Below are 21,453 nucleotides of genomic sequence, written 5' to 3'. Positions count from 1 at the left end.
AACACCCGGAAACCCTTTGCTGGGCCCAAGCTCATCTAAGATGGACTGATCCAAAGTGGAAAAGTGTTCTGTGGTTTGACGAGTTTACATTACAAATTGTTTTTGGAAACTGTGGACCAAAGAGGAAAAGAACCATGGGGACTGTTGTAGGGTGAAAGTGTTCTAGGCAGCATGTGTGATGGTATGGGGGTGTATTAGTGCCCAAGGCATGGGTAACTTACACATCTGTGAAGGCACCATTAATGCTGAAAGGTACATACAGGTTTTGGAGCAACATATGTTGCCATCCAAGCATCGTTATCATGGACGCCCCTGCTTATTTCAGCAAGACAATGCCAAGCCAGGTGTTACAACAGCGTGGCTTCATAGTAAAAGAGTGCAGGTACTAGACTGGCCTGCCTGTAGTCCAGACATTGAAAATGTGTGCAGGCTAAAATATGAGGCAGGAGACTGTTGAACAACTTAAGCTGTACATCAAGCAAGAATGGGAAATAATTCCACTTCAAAAATGTGTCTCCTCAGTTCCTAAACCTTTACTGAGTGTTGTTCAAAGCAAAGGCCATGTAACACACTGGTAAAAATGCATTTTTTGCAATGTGTTGCTGCCATTACATTCTAACTTCATGATTATTTGCAAAAAAAAAAAAAAAGTATGTCAGTATGAACAGTAAATATCTTGTCTTTGCAGACTATTCAATCGAATATAAGTTGAAAAAGATTTGTTGTATTCTCTTTTTATTTAGCATTTACACAACTTGACTACTTCACTGCTTTGGAGCTTTTTAGATACAGTAGTATTGTACATTCAGTAGTAATGTAGGTACAACTCTATTGTACATACAACTGTATTGTAGAGACATTTGTATGGAATACACAGTAGTATTGTAGATACAGTAGTATTGTAGATACAGTAGTATTGTAAGCACAGTAGTATTGTAGCTACAGTATTGCAGTTTCAAAGTTGTCACAATAACACTGAAGAGTCAAACAATAACCTAGTGAGTGTAGTTTTATACTGGCACTTTTAAATTGGCGGATGTAAAAACCAACATGGGGTGACACTTTGTCTTGTTTATTCACATGTACACAAATATTAATCATGTTTATTTACATGTACACAATTATTAATCATGTTTATTTACATGTACACAATTATAATACCCTGATATTTCATCCCCACTTAGGAGTAGAAACATGTCTAAGTGGAAATACACAGCACAGATATGAATGGACATATATACATACACATATATATATATATATATATATATATATATATATATAAATAAAATGTACTGTACTTTATATCTGACTTAGATGTAATAATATTTGAGTTAATGTACAGTGAATGTCTGTGATTCAGTGTACACTTGCTACATCTAGTGGTGAAACCATGGTACTGCACATGTGTAAAAGTCCATATAGTTGAAGAGTCAAGTGTGTATTTACAAAAGTACAAACATGGTACCTGTCTGCTGATTGGCCGGGAGACATCACATGGCTGCGAGGGCGTCCATTTTGCATGTCGCTGTACTCCCACACTCATCACAAAGGGGATGTTACCATGGCGACGGGAGCTTCAAGCGGCCGAGCGGGGACATTTCTGTTGACCTTGATGGGGACGTAGACGTTGGAGGCGCAGTGCTCACTAAGATACTCGCCTCCTTTCTCCTCGTAGTCCTGCCGGCTGATCCAGCCCTCCCCCCCGCCACCAGGGGGGTGCTCCAGGGCCCAGTCCCTGGCCCCCAGCCAGGCGTCCAGGGCCGGCCGTGTCGCCATGGTTACCTGGGACAGGACGGACACAAATACTGTCAACTACTGCTTGATGGAAGCTGAAAAGCTAGCATGCTAATGATAGCATGTAAGAATGGCAACAGTTAGCATACATGCAAGTTGGAGACAATTCTATAAATCCTTCAATTCTGGGGTTTGTACCTTAAAGTGTGACTGAAAGGGTCTGATAGTGGAGTGTGTACCTTAAAGTGTGACTGAAAGGGTCTGATAGTGGAGTGTGTACCTTAAAGTGTGACTGAAAGGGTCTGATAGTGGAGTGTGTACCTTAAAGTGTGACTGAAAGGGTCTGATAGTGGAGTGTGTACCTTAAAGTGTGACTGAAAGGGTCTGATAGTGGAGTGTGTACCTTAAAGTGTGACTGAAAGGGTCTGATAGTGGAGTGTGTACCTTAAAGTGTGACTGAAAGGGTCCGATAGTGGAGTGTGTACCTTAAGTGTGACTGAAAGGGTCTGATAGTGGAGTGTGTACCTTAAAGTGTGACTGAAAGGGTCTGATAGTGGAGTGTGTACCTTAAAGTGTGACTGAAAGGGTCTGATAGTGGAGTGTGTACCTTAAAGTGTGACTGAAAGGGTCTGATAGTGGAGTGTGTACCTTAAATAGTGACTGAAAGGGTCTGATAGTGGAGTGTGTACCTTAAAGTGTGACTGAAAGGGTCTGATAGTGGAGTGTGTACCTTAAAGTGTGACTGAAAGGGTCTGATAGTGGAGTGTGTACCTTAAAGTGTGACTGAAAGGGTCTGATAGTGGAGTGTGTACCTTAAAGTGTGACTGAATGGGTCTGATAGTGGAGTGTGTACCTTAAAGTGTGACTGAAAGGGTCTGATAGTGGAGTGTGCACCTTAAAGTGTGACTGAATGGGTCTGATAGTGGAGTGTGTACCTTAAATAGTGACTGAAAGGGTCTGATAGTGGAGTGTGTACCTTAAATAGTGACTGAAAGGGTCTGATAGTGGAGTGTGTACCTTAAAGTGTGACTGAATGGGTCTGATAGTGGAGTGTGTACCTTAAGTGTGACTGAAAGGGTCTGATAGTGGAGTGTGTACCTTAAATAGTGACTGAAAGGGTCTGATAGTGGAGTGTGTACCTTAAAGTGTGACTGAAAGGGTCTGATAGTGGAGTGTGTACCTTAAAGTGTGACTGAAAGGGTCTGATAGTGGAGTGTGTACCTTAAATAGTGACTGAAAGGGTCTGATAGTGGAGTGTGTACCTTAAAGTGTGACTGAAAGGGTCTGATAGTGGAGTGTGTACCTTAAATAGTGACTGAAAGGGTCTGATAGTGGAGTGTGTACCTTAAAGTGTGACTGAAAGGGTCTGATAGTGGAGTGTGTACCTTATAGTGTGACTGAAAGGGTCTGATAGTGGAGTGTGTACCTTAAAGTGTGACTGAAAGGGTCTGATAGTGGAGTGTGTACCTTAAAGTGTGACTGAAAGGGTCTGATAGTGGAGTGTGTACCTTAAAGTGTGACTGAAAGGGTCTGATAGTGGAGTGTGTACCTTAAAGTGTGACTGAAAGGGTCTGATAGTGGAGTGTGTACCTTAAAGTGTGACTGAAAGGGTCTGATAGTGGAGTGTGTACCTTAAAGTGTGACTGAAAGGGTCTGATAGTGGAGTGTGTACCTTAAAGTGTGACTGAAAGGGTCTGATAGTGGAGTGTGTACCTTAAAGTGTGACTGAAAGGGTCTGATAGTGGAGTGTGTACCTTAAAGTGTGACTGAAAGGGTCTGATAGTGGAGTGTGTACCTTAAAGTGTGACTGAAAGGGTCTGATAGTGGAGTGTTTACCTTAAAGTGTGACTGAAAGGGTCTGATAGTGGAGTGTGTACCTTAAAGTGTGACTGAAAGGGTCTGATAGTGGAGTGTGTACCTTAAAGTGTGACTGAAAGGGTCTGATAGTGGAGTGTGTACCTTAAAGTGTGACTGAAAGGGTCTGATAGTGGAGTGTGTACCTTAAAGTGTGACTGAAAGGGTCTGATAGTGGAGTGTGTACCTTAAAGTGTGACTGAAAGGGTCTGATAGTGGAGTGTTTACCTTAAGTGTGACTGAAAGGGTCTGATAGTGGAGTGTGTACCTTAAAGTGTGACTGAAAGGGTCTGATAGTGGAGTGTGTACCTTAAAGTGTGACTGAAAGGGTCTGATAGTGGAGTGTGTACCTTAAAGTGTGACTGAAAGGGTCTGATAGTGGAGTGTGTACCTTAAAGTGTGACTGAAAGGGTCTGATAGTGGAGTGTTTACCTTAAAGTGTGACTGAAAGGGTCTGATAGTGGAGTGTGTACCTTAAAGTGTGACTGAAAGGGTCTGATAGTGGAGTGTGTACCTTAAAGTGTGACTGAAAGGGTCTGATAGTGGAGTGTGTACCTTAAAGTGTGACTGAAAGGGTCTGATAGTGGAGTGTGTACCTTAAAGTGTGACTGAAAGGGTCTGATAGTGGAGTGTGTACCTTAAAGTGTGACTGAAAGGGTCTGATAGTGGAGTGTGTACCTTAAAGTGTGACTGAAAGGGTCTGATAGTGGAGTGTGTACCTTAAAGTGTGACTGAAAGGGTCTGATAGTAGAGTGTGTACCTTAAAGTGTGACTGAAAGGGTCTGATAGTGGAGTGTGTACCTTAAAGTGTGACTGAAAGGGTCTGATAGTGGAGTGTGTACCTTAAAGTGTGACTGAAAGGGTCTGATAGTGGAGTGTGTACCTTAAAGTGTGACTGAAAGGGTCTGATAGTGGAGTGTGTACCTTAAAGTGTGACTGAAAGGGTCTGATAGCCAGCAGCTCTCTCTCCATCCTCTCCTTCATGCCAGGATACTGCATGTTTCCTCCAGTCAGGAAGACGTTGCTCACCAGCGCCTCCTGCTGCTCAGGAGTGTACCTGAACACAGCCTTTGAATGGGACCTGGTGTTTGGGCGCCGGCGGCCATGTTTGTTTACCTGGCCAGCACGTACTGCAGCGTCTCCATCAGGCCCATCTGGTCCTCCCCGGTCAGCGAGGGCTGGAAGAGGATCTCAGGGCAGCGCAGACGCTCCGTGCCCACAAACAGTTGGTGATATTCGGCCATGTTGAAGGCCGGCTGCAGCGGGTGTGATGGAGGAAGGAAATACACCAACAACAGGAAATAGTCACAGTGATACAACTCAACACACCAACAATAGGAAATATATATACACATACAGTACATTAATATATACATACATACATATTTATATGCATATATACGCATACAGTAGATACATATATATATACACACACACACACACACACACACACACACACACACAGGAAGATTATTTCTGGAAATGATTATTTGTACCTGCAGCACATGAGCAGCTTTCTCTGGCAGCGTGTCCTCAGGGAAGTCGGCGTACATGTTGTCACCCTCCTCCAGCTCAGACGCCTGACAGGAAGTAGAAAGCCCCTCAGGTCACATGACAGGCCTGAGGGTGTAGAGGCCTACCTCGGTCTTTGCCTCTGCCGTGTCACTGTGCAGCAGCTTGTGTCTGCTCTGCTCCACCGCCTGCTGGAGCTTGGTGATGTAGGACTGCAGCTCCTCGGCAGAGTCCATGTTGAGTTCCTGCAGACTCTTGTGGAAGTGGTCCAGCAGGCCGTCCTCCAGCAGCTCCTGCACACACCTCGATGACTATTCATTTGAAAGTGATCTCCAGACTCTCACCTGCACCGCCGTCAGTCTGTCCAGCCTCTCCTGGTCCTGCTGCAGCTTCTCTCCACGCCGCCGAGCGTTGATGTCCTGAAGGCGCCTCAGCTGCTGGGCCCGCCTCTCCTGCCTCTCCTCGGCACTCACGCAGCCGCCGGGGAGCTTGCCCGAGAAGGGGAGCTGCATCCTGTGGACCTCGCGCTCGTAGAACTCCGGGCTGCGCCACTTTTCTAGTTCTGACACAAGGAAACATCAAGTCTTAGACACGCTCTACATTCCACTTCCACCTTTTAACGACCATATTTGGCATTAATCCCCATCATTATCTTTTTTTTTAATAACTACAGCAGCAGATACTACACACATACATACACACACAAACATATATATGTGTATATATACACACACACACATACATATATACATATAACAGGGTTTCCCACACATACATTTATTTGTGGCGGCCCACCACGAAAGAGTTACGGCCGCCACAAAACAAAAACTTTTTTTCTTTTTTTTTTCCGGCTTTTGACTTGCTTGATCGCTCATAAAAGCAATGGGACTCTGTCTGTGAATGGAGCTTGTAGTTACATATTATATAAATATGTACATAAAGTGTTGTGATTATATTCCAACTCCGCGTTCTTCTTGGTCATCGCCGCCGCCTCACCTGCCACCAGGTGGCTTAACCATGAGATGTTACAAAACAAAGTAATAAAATAAAACAAGTTTTAGTATTTCTCTTTTGGTTTATGCTTTATGTGATTTTGGTGTGGTTCCTGTATATTTTGACAATTTTCATGGTCAAAATCACGGAAATTCCATGTTTCCTGATCAGAACAATGCAGCAGATAAGAAGTGAGGCAGACACAGGCGGTGCCTCCACGGCTACACACCGTGTGTATTGGGCGTGCGTGCTAGGGGGCGCATGCTTGTTGCCATGGGGAAAAGGCAGGTCTTGAGGCAGCAAGTACCTCTGCCTCAAGGTATGGGGCGATACATTGTCAACTTGCAGTTGAATGCTTCAACAGAAGAAGTAGGAGAAGTGGGGGCGCTCAAGCTAGCAGACACAGGTCTCTTCAGCGGAAGCCAGCATTTTTTTTTTTGTTTTTGTTTTTTCAACTGTATTTATAACAAACATGGCATTTTTATTAGAGTAAGCGAGCGTTTATGGTTGTTTTTTGTCAGATACAAAAATATTGTTCAATTTCTTGGAATGAAATTGAAATAAATGAATGTGTCTGCCAATGTGGAGGATTATATACTGTATCCAAGATGAAATACTTCTCTAAACTGGACTTTAAGACAAAATGAATGCGATCATACAAAGTACGTTTTCATGGATGATAGCTATTGCTGCTTCACATACAAATACAGAAAGGTAATATACACTCACAATACTTGATTTATTTTGTTAAAACCAAATGGGACCAAAAAGTATTAATAACAACTTTATCAAATAGTTTTTGGACCCATTTACCATATCATAATATCATGATGATTTTATATATATATATATATATATATATAAATATATATGTATATATATATATATATATATACACACACATATATACATACATACATATATATATACATACATATATATACACACATACATATATATATACACACACACACACATATACATACATATATATACACACACATGTATACATACATATATATACACACATATATATATATATACACATATACATATATACTTTATATATATACTTATATATATATATATATATATATATATATATATATATACATATACTTCTATTGTCATGCCTATTAAGCAAGGTTTATGTTTTGTCATGTTATGTTTTGATTTTGGACATTCAGTCATGTTTTGCACTTCCTGGTTTTGTTTGTTTCCATGCCAAGCCATTAGTTTCCACCTGGTCCCCTTAAGTCGCGCCCCGATCCTCAGCCTCTCACACCTGTTTTCTATTACCACAGCCAGTACTTAAGTCATTTGCTTTCTGTTCATCATTCTGGGAACTTTGCCTTTTGTAGATGCCTGCATATTTTGACCACGACCACGCACTCTTCATGCCTTGCCATGCTGCTACTTTATTTTGACTACGCCACGTAAGCCTTTTGTATTTTTTGCCTCAGTGCTAGTTTTTGGTTTATTGAGTATCGTTGATAGTATCTTTTGTTTATTCATTATCATTCATGCCAATACAGCAAGTGTTCTTGTTTATATTTTTGTAGCCAAGTTCTGTACCTCATTATGAGCACCCTTAGTTTGTTTATTTTTTATTATAGTGTTTAAATAAACAAATATGTACCTGAACTCATGCCTGCCACGCCTTAGTCCTGACATATATATATACATATACATATATATATATATATATATATATATATATATATATATATATATATATATATATATATACATATATACATACATACATACATACATACACACATTTGGAATCAGTTGAAAAATTATGTTGACGTAGCAACAGTTTGAAATGACAATAGGTATTTCGAAATTCCTGGAATTTCAGGAAAATGTGAATGTTGGACATTTACACATAATAATCATAACATCAATAATAATAAATATATGATTTTGGGGGGCTTCGCGGTGGCAGAGGGGTTAGTGCGTCTGCCTCACAATACGAAGGTCCTGCAGTCCTGGGTTCAAATCCAGGCTCGGGATCTTTCTGTGTGGAGTTTGCATGTTCTCCCCGTGAATGCGTGGGTTCCCTCCGGGTACTCCGGCTTCCTCCCACTTCCAAAGACATGCACCTGGGGATAGGCCCCTCCCACCTCCAAAGACATGCACCTGGGGATAGGTTGATTGGCAACACTAAATTGGCCCTAGTGTGTGAATGTGAGTGTGAATGTTGTCTGTCTATCTGTGTCGGCCCTTCCATGAGGTGGCGATTTGTCCAGGGTGTACCCCGCCTTCCGCCCGATTGTAGCTGAGATAGGCGCCAGCGCCCCCCGCGACCCCAAAAGGGAATAAGCGGTAGAAAATGGATGGATGGATGATTTTGGGGTGTAGAATATTATATATATGATATTATATATATGATATTATATTCATGGTGTGAATGTCCGAACATTGACACCATGAATATTGAGCCTAAATATCTTCTGGTGTGCCTTGACTACAACTACTGTACACCCCCTCTCCTGCCCTGGGGTGGTGCCACACCTTGTTGATAGTCCACAGCGGTGTAGCTGTGGCCGTGCAGCAGCTCCTCCATGCGGCTGAGTGTGATGGCGGCCAGGTGACCTGGGTACTTCAGCTGCAGGAGCCTCTGCAGGTAAGCTGCCGCCTGGCCTCCGGCGACGTTCACGCGCTTGCAGTTCACCCCGTCCAACCTAGGGGGCACACCACAAGACACCATTCAACAAATACATATCTACAATATTCATTTAACATGAGAATCTGGAGAAATCACTCTACGTAAGCGGCATTGCTGGAAACCAACATTGAATGACCGTGACCTTCCATCCCTCGGACAGCACTGTATCAAAAACCCACATCAATCTCTAAAGGATATCACCACATGGGCTCAGGAACACTTCAGAAAACCACTGTCACTAAATACAGTTGGTCGCTACATCTGTAAGTGCAAGTTAAAACTCTATTATGCAAAGCAAAAGCTATTTATCAACAACATCCAGAAACGCCGCCGGCTTCTCTGGGCCCACGAGTTCATCTAAGATGGACTGAAGCAAAGTGGAAAAGTGTTCTGTGTTCTGACGAGTCCACTTTTCAAATTGTTTTTAGAAATATTCGACATCGTGTCATTCAGACCAAAGGTGAAGCGAACCATCCAGACTGTTATGGACGCAAAGTTGAAAAGCCAGCATGTGTGATGGTATGGGGGTGCATTAGTGCCCAAGGCATGGGTAACTTACACATGTGTGAAGGCACCATTAATGCTGAAAGGTACATACAGGTGTGTATATATATATATATATATATATATATATATATACATAGTAGGGATGCACCGAAATGAAAATTTGTGGACGAAGCCGAATAAAATTTAAACTCTTGGCCGAAGGCCGAATACCGAATAATGAATGCAGTTTTTCACAATTTTTTTATATTGCATAAATAGCCTAGAATAAATATTCAGACATGTTTTTCAAATAAAGTAATTTTTTTATTGAATATTGACATTTTTTAAATAATCCAGTAGCCTTTGCTTTTCAAAAAAAGCACAAAGTTTTTCATTTATATTAGGCCTTCAAACAAAACATGCATTGCAAAAAAAAATAAAAGTGCATTAAAGTGGATAAACCCACAACAAATGAATTATTGTCCTTTTGGCAAAAGTCTGCTTAGCCACAGTAGATATGCTAATAATGTAAACAGAAGGCTCAAGTAAATCTCAATAAGTGTGTGCTTGTAACCTCATACACTTATACAGGTAGCCTACACAACAGGCTAATAATGTAAACAGAAGGCTCAAGTAAATCTCAATAAGTGTGTGCTTGTAACCTCATACACTTATACAGGTACACAACATATCCCAATGTAACCTCATACACTTATACAGGTACACAACATATCCCAATGTAACCTCATACACTTATACAGGTACACAACATATCCCAATGTAACCTCATACACTTATACAGGTACACAACATATCCCAATGTAACCTCATACACTTATACAGGTACACAACATATCCCAATGTAACCTCATACACTTATACAGGTACACAACATATCCCAATGTAACCTCATACACTTATACAGGTACACAACATTGTAACCTCATACACTTATACAGGTACACAACATTGTAACCTCATACACTTATACAGGTACACAACATATCCCAACGTCACTGCACGTTGGTCGATTGCGTCACTGCGTCAAAAAATTGCGTCACACGCCACTATTCGGCCTTGTTTTTAACTCATTCCACCGAAGGCCGAATGTAGCTTTTTTTGCCATATTCGGCCGAATATACTCGGTTACCGATTAATCGGTGCATCCCTAATTTATAGATATACATTTTTTATTTTTTTGGGGGGGGGAACAACATATGCTACCATCTAAGTGCTGTCTTTTTCATGGACGCCCCTGCTTATTGCAGCAAGACAATGTTAAGCCACATTCAGCACGTGTTACAACAGCGTGGCTTCGTAGTAAAAGAGTGCGGGTACTTTCCTGGCCCGCCTGCAGTCCAGACCTGTCTCCCATAGAAAATGTGTGGCGCATTATGAAGCATAACATACGACAGCGGAGACCCCGGACTGTTGAAGGACTGAAGCTCTACATAAAACAAGAATGGGAAAGAATTCCACTTTCAAAGCTTCAACAATTAGTTTCCTCAGTTCCCAAACGTTTATTGAGTGTTGTTAAAAGAAAAGGTGATGTAACACAGTGGTGAACATGCCCTTTCCCAACTACTTTGGCACGTGTTGCAGCCATGAAATTCTAAGTTAATTATTATTTGCAAAAAAAAAATAAAGTTTATGAGTTTGATTATCAAATATCTTGAATATGGCTTGAAAAGGATTTGCAAATCATTGTATTCCGTTTATATTTACATCTAACACAATTTCCCAACTCATATGGAAAGAGATTTTGGATATATATATATATATATATATATATATATGTATATATATACATATATATATATGTGAATATATATATATCTATATATATATATACATATATAAATATATATATGTATATATATACTGTATATATATACATATATATATGTGAATATATATACATGTATATATATATATATATACATGTGTATATATATATATGTATATATATATATATATATATATATTCACATATGTATATATATATATGTATATATATATATATATATATATTCACATATATATATATATATATGTCTTGGATTAGATGGATTAGATAATACTTTATTCCTTTAGAAGAGTTCCTTCAGGAAAATTAAAATTTTCAGTTATATATACACACATAGTTTTAAATTAAACATTTAAATAAAAAGTAATAATTTGTCAATGTTCAATAAAATGAATTAAATTAAACTCTGCTGGAAAATAAATATGACTATTAAATAAAGTGTTTTTAACATATTTGACAGTTTTTTTTTTTTAATGTTGCATAAAATAAATGAACATTATATTTCCAAATAAATATTGGATGTATAAATGTAGCTAGTGTTCAATAAAAGAAATTAATTCAATTTCAATGAACACATAACTGTGACATATTGGACAATAAACTATTTTAGATGTTCTGTCAAATAAATGAACATTTTATTCCCAAATAAATGAAGTGTATAAAGTGTGCTGGACAATAATGTGTTGATGTTCATCAAGCAGGAGACAAATATGTGACATATTGACATGTTTTCTTTGCATATAAGACATGAAGAAGGATCCTTGTGTGAATATTCAGTATGTATGAGGATGGAAGATGGAGGCCCTCACCTTCCGTCCAGCACAGGCAGGATGTGAGAGCAGTGGTACCCTGAGGACAAGACCACGCCCGTCTGGGGCGGCTGCCTGTTGTTGTGATGGAAGCTGTAGAGGGCGTCCACGCCGTAAGACACGTGAGGGACGCCGTAGCACTCGAACAGCAACTCTGACATCATCTGCCGGCAGTGCAGGGGGTTGCAGGGCGCCTCCGTCAGCACGATGGGGTGATCCACGCAGCCCTGGGACCCCAGAGGAGGAAGGTCAGAGGTCAAACAAGCTAACTTTCTTTCTTCATGTGATTGACACATTTGATATATCCATCCATTTTCAACCGCTTATTCCCTTTGGGGCGCTGGTGCCTATCTCAGCTACAATCTGGCGGAAGGCGATGTACACCCTGGACAAGTCGCCACCTCATCGCAGGGCCAACACAGATAGACAGACAACATTCAAACACTAGGGACAATTTAGTGTTGCCAATCAACCTATCCCCAGGTGCATGTCTTTGGAGGTGGGAGGGGCCTATCCCCAGGTGCATGTCTTTGGAGGTGGGAGGGGCCTATCCCCGGGTGCATGTCTTTGGAGGTGGGAGGGGCCTATCCCCAGGTGCATGCCTTTGGAGGTGGGAGGGGCCTATCCCCAGGTGCATGTCTTTGGAGGTGGGAGGAAGCAGGAGTACCCGGAGGGAACCCACGCATTCACGGGGAGAACATGCAAACTCCACACAGAAAGATCCCGAGCCCGGGATTGAACCCTGACTACTCAGGACCTTCGTATTGTGAGAAAGACACATTAACCCCTCTTCCACCATGCTGCCATATATATATATATATATATATATATATATATATATATTTTTTTTTTTTGCCCCACTGTGTGTATATATATATATATATATATATACATGTTAATTTTTTTTAGGGCTGTCAAAACTAATCACAATTTAGCTTTTGGATTAATCACAATTAATCACAATGTGGAGTGTGGATTAATCTTGTTTAATCACAATTTGGAGTTTGGGTTGATCACAATTAATCACAATATAGAATTTGGATTAATCACAATTAGAAATTTGGATTAATCACAATTTAAACATTTCGGTTATCGCGATTAATCACAAAATAGAATTTGGATTAATCACAATTAGGATTTTGGATTAATCATGATTACTCAAAATTTGGAATTTGGATTAATCACAATTTGGAATTTGGATTAATCATGATTACTCATAAAATTTGGAATTTGGATTAATCACAATTTGGAATTTGGATTCATCAGAATTTGGAATAATCAGAATTTGGAATTTGGGATGATCACGATTAATCACAATTTGGAATTTGGACTAATCACGATTTAAAATTTCGATCCATCATGATTAATCACAATTTGGAATTTGGATTATACACCATTTGGAATTTAGATTAATCGTGATTAATTACAATTTGGATTATACACAATTTGGATTAATTGCGATTAATCACAATTTAGAATTTGGGTTATTCACGATGAATTTCAATTTGGAATTTACGGTGGCAGAGGGGTTAGTGCGTCTGCCTCACAATACGAAGGTCCTGCAGTCCTGGGTTCAAATCCAGGCTCGGGATCTTTCTGTGTGGAGTTTGCATGTTCTCCCCGTGACTGCGTGGGTTCCCTCCGGGTACTCCGGCTTCCTCCCACCTCCAAAGACATGCACCTGGGGATAGGCCCCTCCCACCTCCAAAGACATGCACCTGGGGATAGGCCCCTCCCACCTCCAAAGACATGCACCTGGGGATAGGCCCCTCCCACCTCCAAAGACATGCACCTGGGGATAGGCCCCTCCCACCTCCAAAGACATGCACCTGGGGATAGGCCCCTCCCACCTCCAAAGACATGCACCTGGGGATAGGCCCCTCCCACCTCCAAAGACATGCACCTGGGGATAGGTTGATTGGCAACACTAAATGGTCCCTAGTGTGTGAGTGTGAATGTTGTCTGTCTATCTGTGTTGGCCCTGCGATGAGGTGGCGACTTGTCCAGGGTGTACCCCGCCTTCCGCCCGATTGTAGCTGAGATAGGCGCCAGCGCCCCCCGCGACCCCTAAAAGGGAATAAGCGGTAGATTAATCACAATTTGGAATTTAGATTAATCACAATTCCAAATTGTGATTAATTATAATTAATCACAATTTGGAATATGGATTGATTGCGATTAGTCACGATTAAGAATTTAGATTATCATAATTAATTCCAATTTGGATTATTCACGATATGGAATTTGGATTAATTACAGGTGATTACTTGCTTGCGTAATTAAAATTTGCTTAAAAAATATTTGTACAAAAACGCAATTATATTGTCAGAAAGTCATCCAGGGAGGTTTTTAAATGTTTTACTTGAAAGCATGACATTTATTTGCACAATACTTGGTGACACTTTGAGCTAAAGTCCTTTCAGGATGTGTGTTGGAGTGACAGTTGTATGACATTGTTGTATGTGATATATGACATTGTTGTATGTGATATATGACATTGTTGTATGTGATATATGACATCTATGACATTGTTGTATGTGATATATGACATCTATGACATTGTTGTATGTGATATATGACATCTATGACATTGTTGTATGTGATATATGACATCTATGACATTGTTGTATGTGATATATGACATCTATGACATTGTTGTATGTGATCTATGACATTGTTGTATGTGATATATGACATCTATGACATTGTTGTATGTGATATATGACATCTATGACATTGTTGTATGTGATATATGACATTGTTGTATGTGATATATGACATCTATGACATTGTTGTATGTGATATATGACATCTATGACATTGTTGTATGTGATCTATGACATCTATGACATTGTTGTATGTGATCTATGACATCTATGACATTGTTGTATGTGATCTATGACATCTATGACATTGTTGTATGTGATCTATGACATCTATGACATTGTTGTATGTGATCTATGACATCTATGACATTGTTGTATGTGATATATGACATCTATGACATTGTTGTATGTGATCTATGACATCTATGACATTGTTGTATGTGATCTATGACATCTATGACATTGTTGTATGTGATCTATGACATCTATGACATTGTTGTATGTGATCTATGACATCTATGACATTGTTGTATGTGATATATGACATCTATGACATTGTTGTATGTGATATATGACATCTATGACATTGTTGTATGTGATATATGACATCTATGACATTGTTGTATGTGATATATGACATCTATGACATTGTTGTATGTGACATCTATGACATTGTTGTATGTGACATATGACATCTATGACATTGTTGTATGTGATATATGACATCTATGACATTGTTGTATGTGATCTATGACATCTATGACATTGTTGTATGTGATCTATGACATCTATGACATTGTTGTATGTGATCTATGACATCTATGACATTGTTGTATGTGATCTATGACATCTATGACATTGTTGTATGTGATCTATGACATCTATGACATTGTTGTATGTGATATATGACATCTATGACATTGTTGTATGTGATCTATGACATCTATGACATTGTTGTATGTGATCTATGACATCTATGACATTGTTGTATGTGATCTATGACATCTATGACATTGTTGTATGTGATCTATGACATCTATGACATTGTTGTATGTGATATATGACATCTATGACATTGTTGTATGTGATATATGACATCTATGACATTGTTGTATGTGATATATGACATCTATGACATTGTTGTATGTGATATATGACATCTATGACATTGTTGTATGTGACATCTATGACATTGTTGTATGTGACATATGACATCTATGACATTGTTGTATGTGACATATGACATCTATGACATTGTTGTATGTGACATCTATGACATTGTTGTATGTGACATCTATGACATTGTTGTATGTGACATCTATGACATTGTTGTATGTGACATCTATGACATTGTTGTATGTGATATATGACATCTATGACATTGTTGTATGTGATATATGACATCTATGACATTGTTGTATGTGATATATGACATCTATGACATTGTTGTATGTGATCTATGACATCTATGACATTGTTGTATGTGATATATGACATCTATGACATTGTTGTATGTGATCTATGACATCTATGACATTGTTGTATGTGATATATGACATCTATGACATTGTTGTATGTGATATATGACATCTATGACATTGTTGTATGTGATATATGACATTGTTGTATGTGATATATGACATCTATGACATTGTTGTATGTGATATATGACATCTATGACATTGTTGTATGTGATCTATGACATCTATGACATTGTTGTATGTGATCTATGACATCTATGACATTGTTGTATGTGATCTATGACATCTATGACATTGTTGTATGTGATCTATGACATCTATGACATTGTTGTATGTGATCTATGACATCTATGACATTGTTGTATGTGATATATGACATCTATGACATTGTTGTATGTGATCTATGACATCTATGACATTGTTGTATGTGATCTATGACATCTATGACATTGTTGTATGTGATCTATGACATCTATGACATTGTTGTATGTGATCTATGACATCTATGACATTGTTGTATGTGATATATGACATCTATGACATTGTTGTATGTGATATATGACATCTATGACATTGTTGTATGTGATATATGACATCTATGACATTGTTGTATGTGACATCTATGACATTGTTGTATGTGACATATGACATCTATGACATTGTTGTATGTGATATATGACATCTATGACATTGTTGTATGTGATCTATGACATCTATGACATTGTTGTATGTGATCTATGACATCTATGACATTGTTGTATGTGATCTATGACATCTATGACATTGTTGTATGTGATCTATGACATCTATGACATTGTTGTATGTGATCTATGACATCTATGACATTGTTGTATGTGATATATGACATCTATGACATTGTTGTATGTGATCTATGACATCTATGACATTGTTGTATGTGATCTATGACATCTATGACATTGTTGTATGTGATCTATGACATCTATGACATTGTTGTATGTGATCTATGACATCTATGACATTGTTGTATGTGATATATGACATCTATGACATTGTTGTATGTGATATATGACATCTATGACATTGTTGTATGTGATATATGACATCTATGACATTGTTGTATGTGATATATGACATCTATGACATTGTTGTATGTGACATCTATGACATTGTTGTATGTGACATATGACATCTATGACATTGTTGTATGTGACATCTATGACATTGTTGTATGTGACATCTATGACATTGTTGTATGTGACATCTATGACATTGTTGTATGTGACATCTATGACATTGTTGTATGTGACATCTATGACATTGTTGTATGTGATATATGACATCTATGACATTGTTGTATGTGATATATGACATCTATGACATTGTTGTATGTGATATATGACATCTATGACATTGTTGTATGTGATATATGACATCTATGACATTGTTGTATGTGATATATGACATCTATGACATTGTTGTATGTGATATATGACATCTATGACATTGTTGTATGTGATATATGACATCTATGACATTGTTGTATGTGATATATGACATCTATGACATTGTTGTATGTGATCTATGACATCTATGACATTGTTGTATGTGATATATGACATCTATGACATTGTTGTATGTGATATATGACATCTATGACATTGTTGTATGTGATATATGACATCTATGACATTGTTGTATGCGATATATGACATCTATGACATTGTTGTATGTGATATATGACATCTATGACATTGTTGTATGTGATATATGACATCTATGACATTGTTGTATGTGATATATGACATCTATGACATTGTTGTATGTGATATATGACATCTATGACATTGTTGTATGTGATATATGACATCTATGACATTGTTGTATGCGATATATGACATCTATGACATTGTTGTATGCGATATATGACATCTATGACATTGTTGTATGCGATATATGACATCTATGACATTGTTGTATGTGATCTATGACATCTATGACATTGTTGTATGTGATATATGACATCTATGACATTGTTGTATGCGATATATGACATCTATGACATTGTTGTATGTGATCTATGACATCTATGACATTGTTGTATGTGATATATGACATCTATGACATTGTTGTATGCGATATATGACATCTATGACATTGTTGTATGTGATATATGACATCTATGACATTGTTGTATGTGATATATGACATCTATGACATTGTTGTATGTGATATATGACATCTATGACATTGTTGTATGTGATCTATGACATCTATGACATTGTTGTATGTGATATATGACATCTATGACATTGTTGTATGTGATATATGACATCTATGACATTGTTGTATGTGATATATGACATCTATGACATTGTTGTATGTGATATATGACATCTATGACATTGTTGTATGTGATATATGACATCCTTGACATTGTTGTATGTGATATATGACATCTATGACATTGTTGTATGTGATATATGACATCTATGACATTGTTGTATGTGATATATGACATCTATGACATTGTTGTATGTGATATATGACATCTATGACATTGTTGTATGTGATATATGACATCTATGACATTGTTGTATGTGATATATGACATCTATGACATTGTTGTATGTGATATATGACATCTATGACATTGTTGTATGTGATCTATGACATGCAGGTTTCAGAGTTACAAAAAGTAGGAATAAGAATAAATGAAAAAACAAGTTGGAGAAAAGTGTGTCAAATGGAGTTAATCAGCTTAAAAGCTCCATAAAAGAGTTAGTTCCCAGTAGAAGTGACTAGAAGACTATTAGTTGCCGGTATAAGTGGCTAGAAGACTACCAAGTTCCCAGTAGAAGTGACTAGAAGACTACTAGTTCCCAGTAGAAAAGCCTAAAAGACTACTAGTTCCCAGTAGAAGTGACTAGAAGACTACTAGTTCCCAGTAGAAAAGACTAAAAGACTATTAGTTCCCAGTAGAAGTGACTAGAAAACGACTAAAAGTGACTAAAAGACTACTAGTTCCCAGTAGAAGTGACTAGAAGTCTACTACTTCCCAGTAGAAGTGATTAGAAGACTACTAGAAGTGACTAAAAGACTGCGAATTCCCGGTAGAATACTACTAGTTCCCGGTAGAAGTGACTAGAAGACTACTAGTTCCCAGTAGAAAAGACTAAAAGAATACTAGTTTCATTAGAAGTGACTAGAAAACTACTAAAAGTGACTAAAAGACTACTAGTTCCCGGTAGAAGTGACTAGAAGTCTACTACTTCCCAGTAGAAGTGACTAGAAGACTACTAATTCCCAGTAGAAGTGACTAGAAGACTATTACTTCCCTGTATAAATGACTAGAAGACTACTTGTACCTGGTAGAAGTGACTAGAAGACTACTAGTTCCCAGGAGAAGTGACTAGAAGACTACTAGTTCGCAGTAAGTGTGACTAAAGACTAATACTTCCCAATAGAAGTGACTAGAAGACTAGTAGTTTTCGATAGAAGTGACTAAAAGACTACTAGTCCCCAATATAAGCAATCAACACACTACTTGTTCCCGATAGAAGCGACGAGAAGACTACAAGTTCCCAGTAGAAGCAACGAAAAGACTACAAGTTCCCAGTAGAAGCAACGAAAAGACTACAAGTTCCCAGTAGAAGCGACGAGAAGACTACTAGTCCCCAGTATAAGCAATCAACAGACCACTACTCCCCGATAGAAGCGACTAAAAGACTGTTAGTCCCTGATAGAAGCGACTACAAGACTACTAGTTCCCGATAGAAGGGACTAGAAGACTAATAGTTCTGGGTAGAAGTGAGTACAAGACTAGTAGTCCTGGGTAGAAGTGAGTAGAAGACTAGTAGTTTTGGGTAGAAGTGAGTAGAAGACTAGTAGTTCTGGGTAGAAGTGAGTAGAAGACTAGTAGTTCTGGGTAGAAGTGAGTAGAAGACTAGTAGTTCTGAGTAGAAGTGAGTAGAAGACTAGTAGTTTTGGGTAGAAGTGAGTAGAAGACTAGCAGTTCTGGGTAGAAGTGAGTAGAAGACTAGTATTTCTGGGTAGAAGTGAGTAGAAGACTAGTAGTTCTGAGTAGAAGTGAGTAGAAGACTAGTAGTTCTGGTAGAGGTGAGTAGAAGACTTGTAGTTCTGGGTAGAAGTGAGTAGAAGACTAGTAGTTCTGGTAGAGGTGAGTAGAAGACTAATAGTTCTGAGTAGAAGTGAGTAGAAGACTAGTAGTTCTGAGTAGAAGTGAGTAGAAGACTAGTAGTTCTGGGTAGAAGTGAGTAGAAGACTAGTAGTTCTGAGTAGAAGTGAGTAGAAGACTAGTAGTTCTGAGTAGAAGTGAGTAGAAGACTAGTAGTTCTGGGTAGAAGTGAGTAGAAGACTAGTAGTTCTGGGTAGAAGTGAGTAGAAGACTAGTAGTTCTGAGTAGAAGTGAGTAGAAGACTAGTAGTTCTGAGTAGAAGTGAGTAGAAGACTAGTAGTTCTGAGTAGAAGTGAGTAGAAGACTAGTAGTTCACCTCCGAGGTGACGTGGAGGTGGCTGAAGACGTGGTCGAAGATGAGCTCCTGGACCTCCAGGTTGACCACCACATTGCGGTCGAACTGGCTCTTGAGCAGCCAGCGCAGAGGCTCCATGTTGGGGATGTCGTTGCCGACCTGGACCTGCGTGTGGCTGCGGGCGGAACCTCTGCTGCGCGCCGCCACCGACCTGAAGAGCAGCCGGGGAGCTCCGGCGTCCCGCGTCGCCCAGTCGGCCCTCGTCTGGAAGGAGCCATTGTCGATGACGATGGGGCACATCGATCCGCAGGAGGCCGGGGGGTGGAAGCTGGGGTCCGGGGAGGCTTTGCGGTCTTGGAAGGAGAACACCTGGCACACCGCGCTCTGCTGGGCGGCCATCTTGGAGTGGTGTCGCAGCAAAATAGGCACACCGCGCGCTGCCGGGCGGCCATCTTGGAGTGGTGTCGCAGCAAAATAGGCACACCGCGCGCTGCTGGGCGGCCATCTTGGAGTGGTGTCGCAGCAAAATAGGCACACCGCGCGCTGCCGGGCGGCCATCTTGGAGTGGTGTCGCAGCAAAATAGGCACACCGCGCGCTGCCGGGCGGCCATCTTAGAGTGGTGTTGCAGCAAAATAGGCACACCGCGCTCTGCTGGGCAGCCATCTTGGAGTGGTGTCGCAGCAAAATAGGCACACCGCGCTCTGCTGGGCGGCCATCTTGGAGTGGTGTCGCAGCAAAAAAGGCACACCGCGCGCTGCTGGGCGGCCATCTTGAAGTGGTGTCGCAGCAAAATAGAGCCGAGTCCAAACTGGCTTTAAGGCGCACTTTCTCTCCGGATGAGCCAAATGTTTGTTCGAAACAACAACGAAATATCATGTCAACGGCATTTACACGATCTACAAAAGTTTAACAAATTACAATTTGTTGAGCTTGTTTGGATTGATTGATTGATACTTTTATTAGTAGATTGCACAGTACAGTACATATTCCCTACAATTGACCACTAAATGGTAACACCCCA

At 39.4% G+C, this 21,453-nt stretch overlaps 1 protein-coding gene across 1 annotated transcript; it reads right to left on the bottom strand.

The window, feature by feature from the left end:
• Window positions 1–1,056: 1,056 nt before the first annotated feature.
• actr5 (actin related protein 5) lies at window positions 1,057–20,874 on the bottom strand. Its single transcript, XM_061889249.1, has 9 exons — window positions 20,453–20,874; window positions 11,873–12,099; window positions 8,617–8,786; window positions 5,448–5,665; window positions 5,232–5,396; window positions 5,088–5,171; window positions 4,708–4,847; window positions 4,516–4,648; window positions 1,057–1,785 (listed from the first exon to the last, which is right to left on the bottom strand). The coding sequence occupies exons 1-9, from the start codon at window positions 20,828–20,830 to the stop codon at window positions 1,546–1,548; spliced, it is 1,755 nt and encodes a 584-aa protein (XP_061745233.1). The 5' UTR covers window positions 20,831–20,874; the 3' UTR covers window positions 1,057–1,545.
• Between the last annotated feature and the right edge of the window lie 579 nt (window positions 20,875–21,453).

This window comes from Nerophis ophidion, linkage group LG27 (genome assembly GCF_033978795.1).
Source record: "Nerophis ophidion isolate RoL-2023_Sa linkage group LG27, RoL_Noph_v1.0, whole genome shotgun sequence".
Taxonomy (NCBI): Eukaryota; Metazoa; Chordata; class Actinopteri; order Syngnathiformes; family Syngnathidae; genus Nerophis; species Nerophis ophidion.
This window is presented reverse-complemented; position numbering and strand designations above follow the sequence as displayed.

What these genes read in the sequence shown, in the direction of transcription:
- actr5 (XM_061889249.1), bottom strand. Translation starts at nt 20,830, where the DNA reads ATGGCCGCCCAGCAGAGCGCGGTGTGCCAGGTGTTCTCCTTCCAAGAC. An exon ending in ACCTCCACGTCACCTCGGAG is followed by an intron (nt 12,100 to 20,452) that starts GTGAACTACTAG and finishes CTGGGGTCCCAG; the next exon opens with GGCTGCGTGGATCACCCCAT. An exon ending in CTGCAGTACGTGCTGGCCAG is followed by an intron (nt 4,649 to 4,707) that starts GTAAACAAACAT and finishes GGCTGTGTTCAG; the next exon opens with GTACACTCCTGAGCAGCAGG.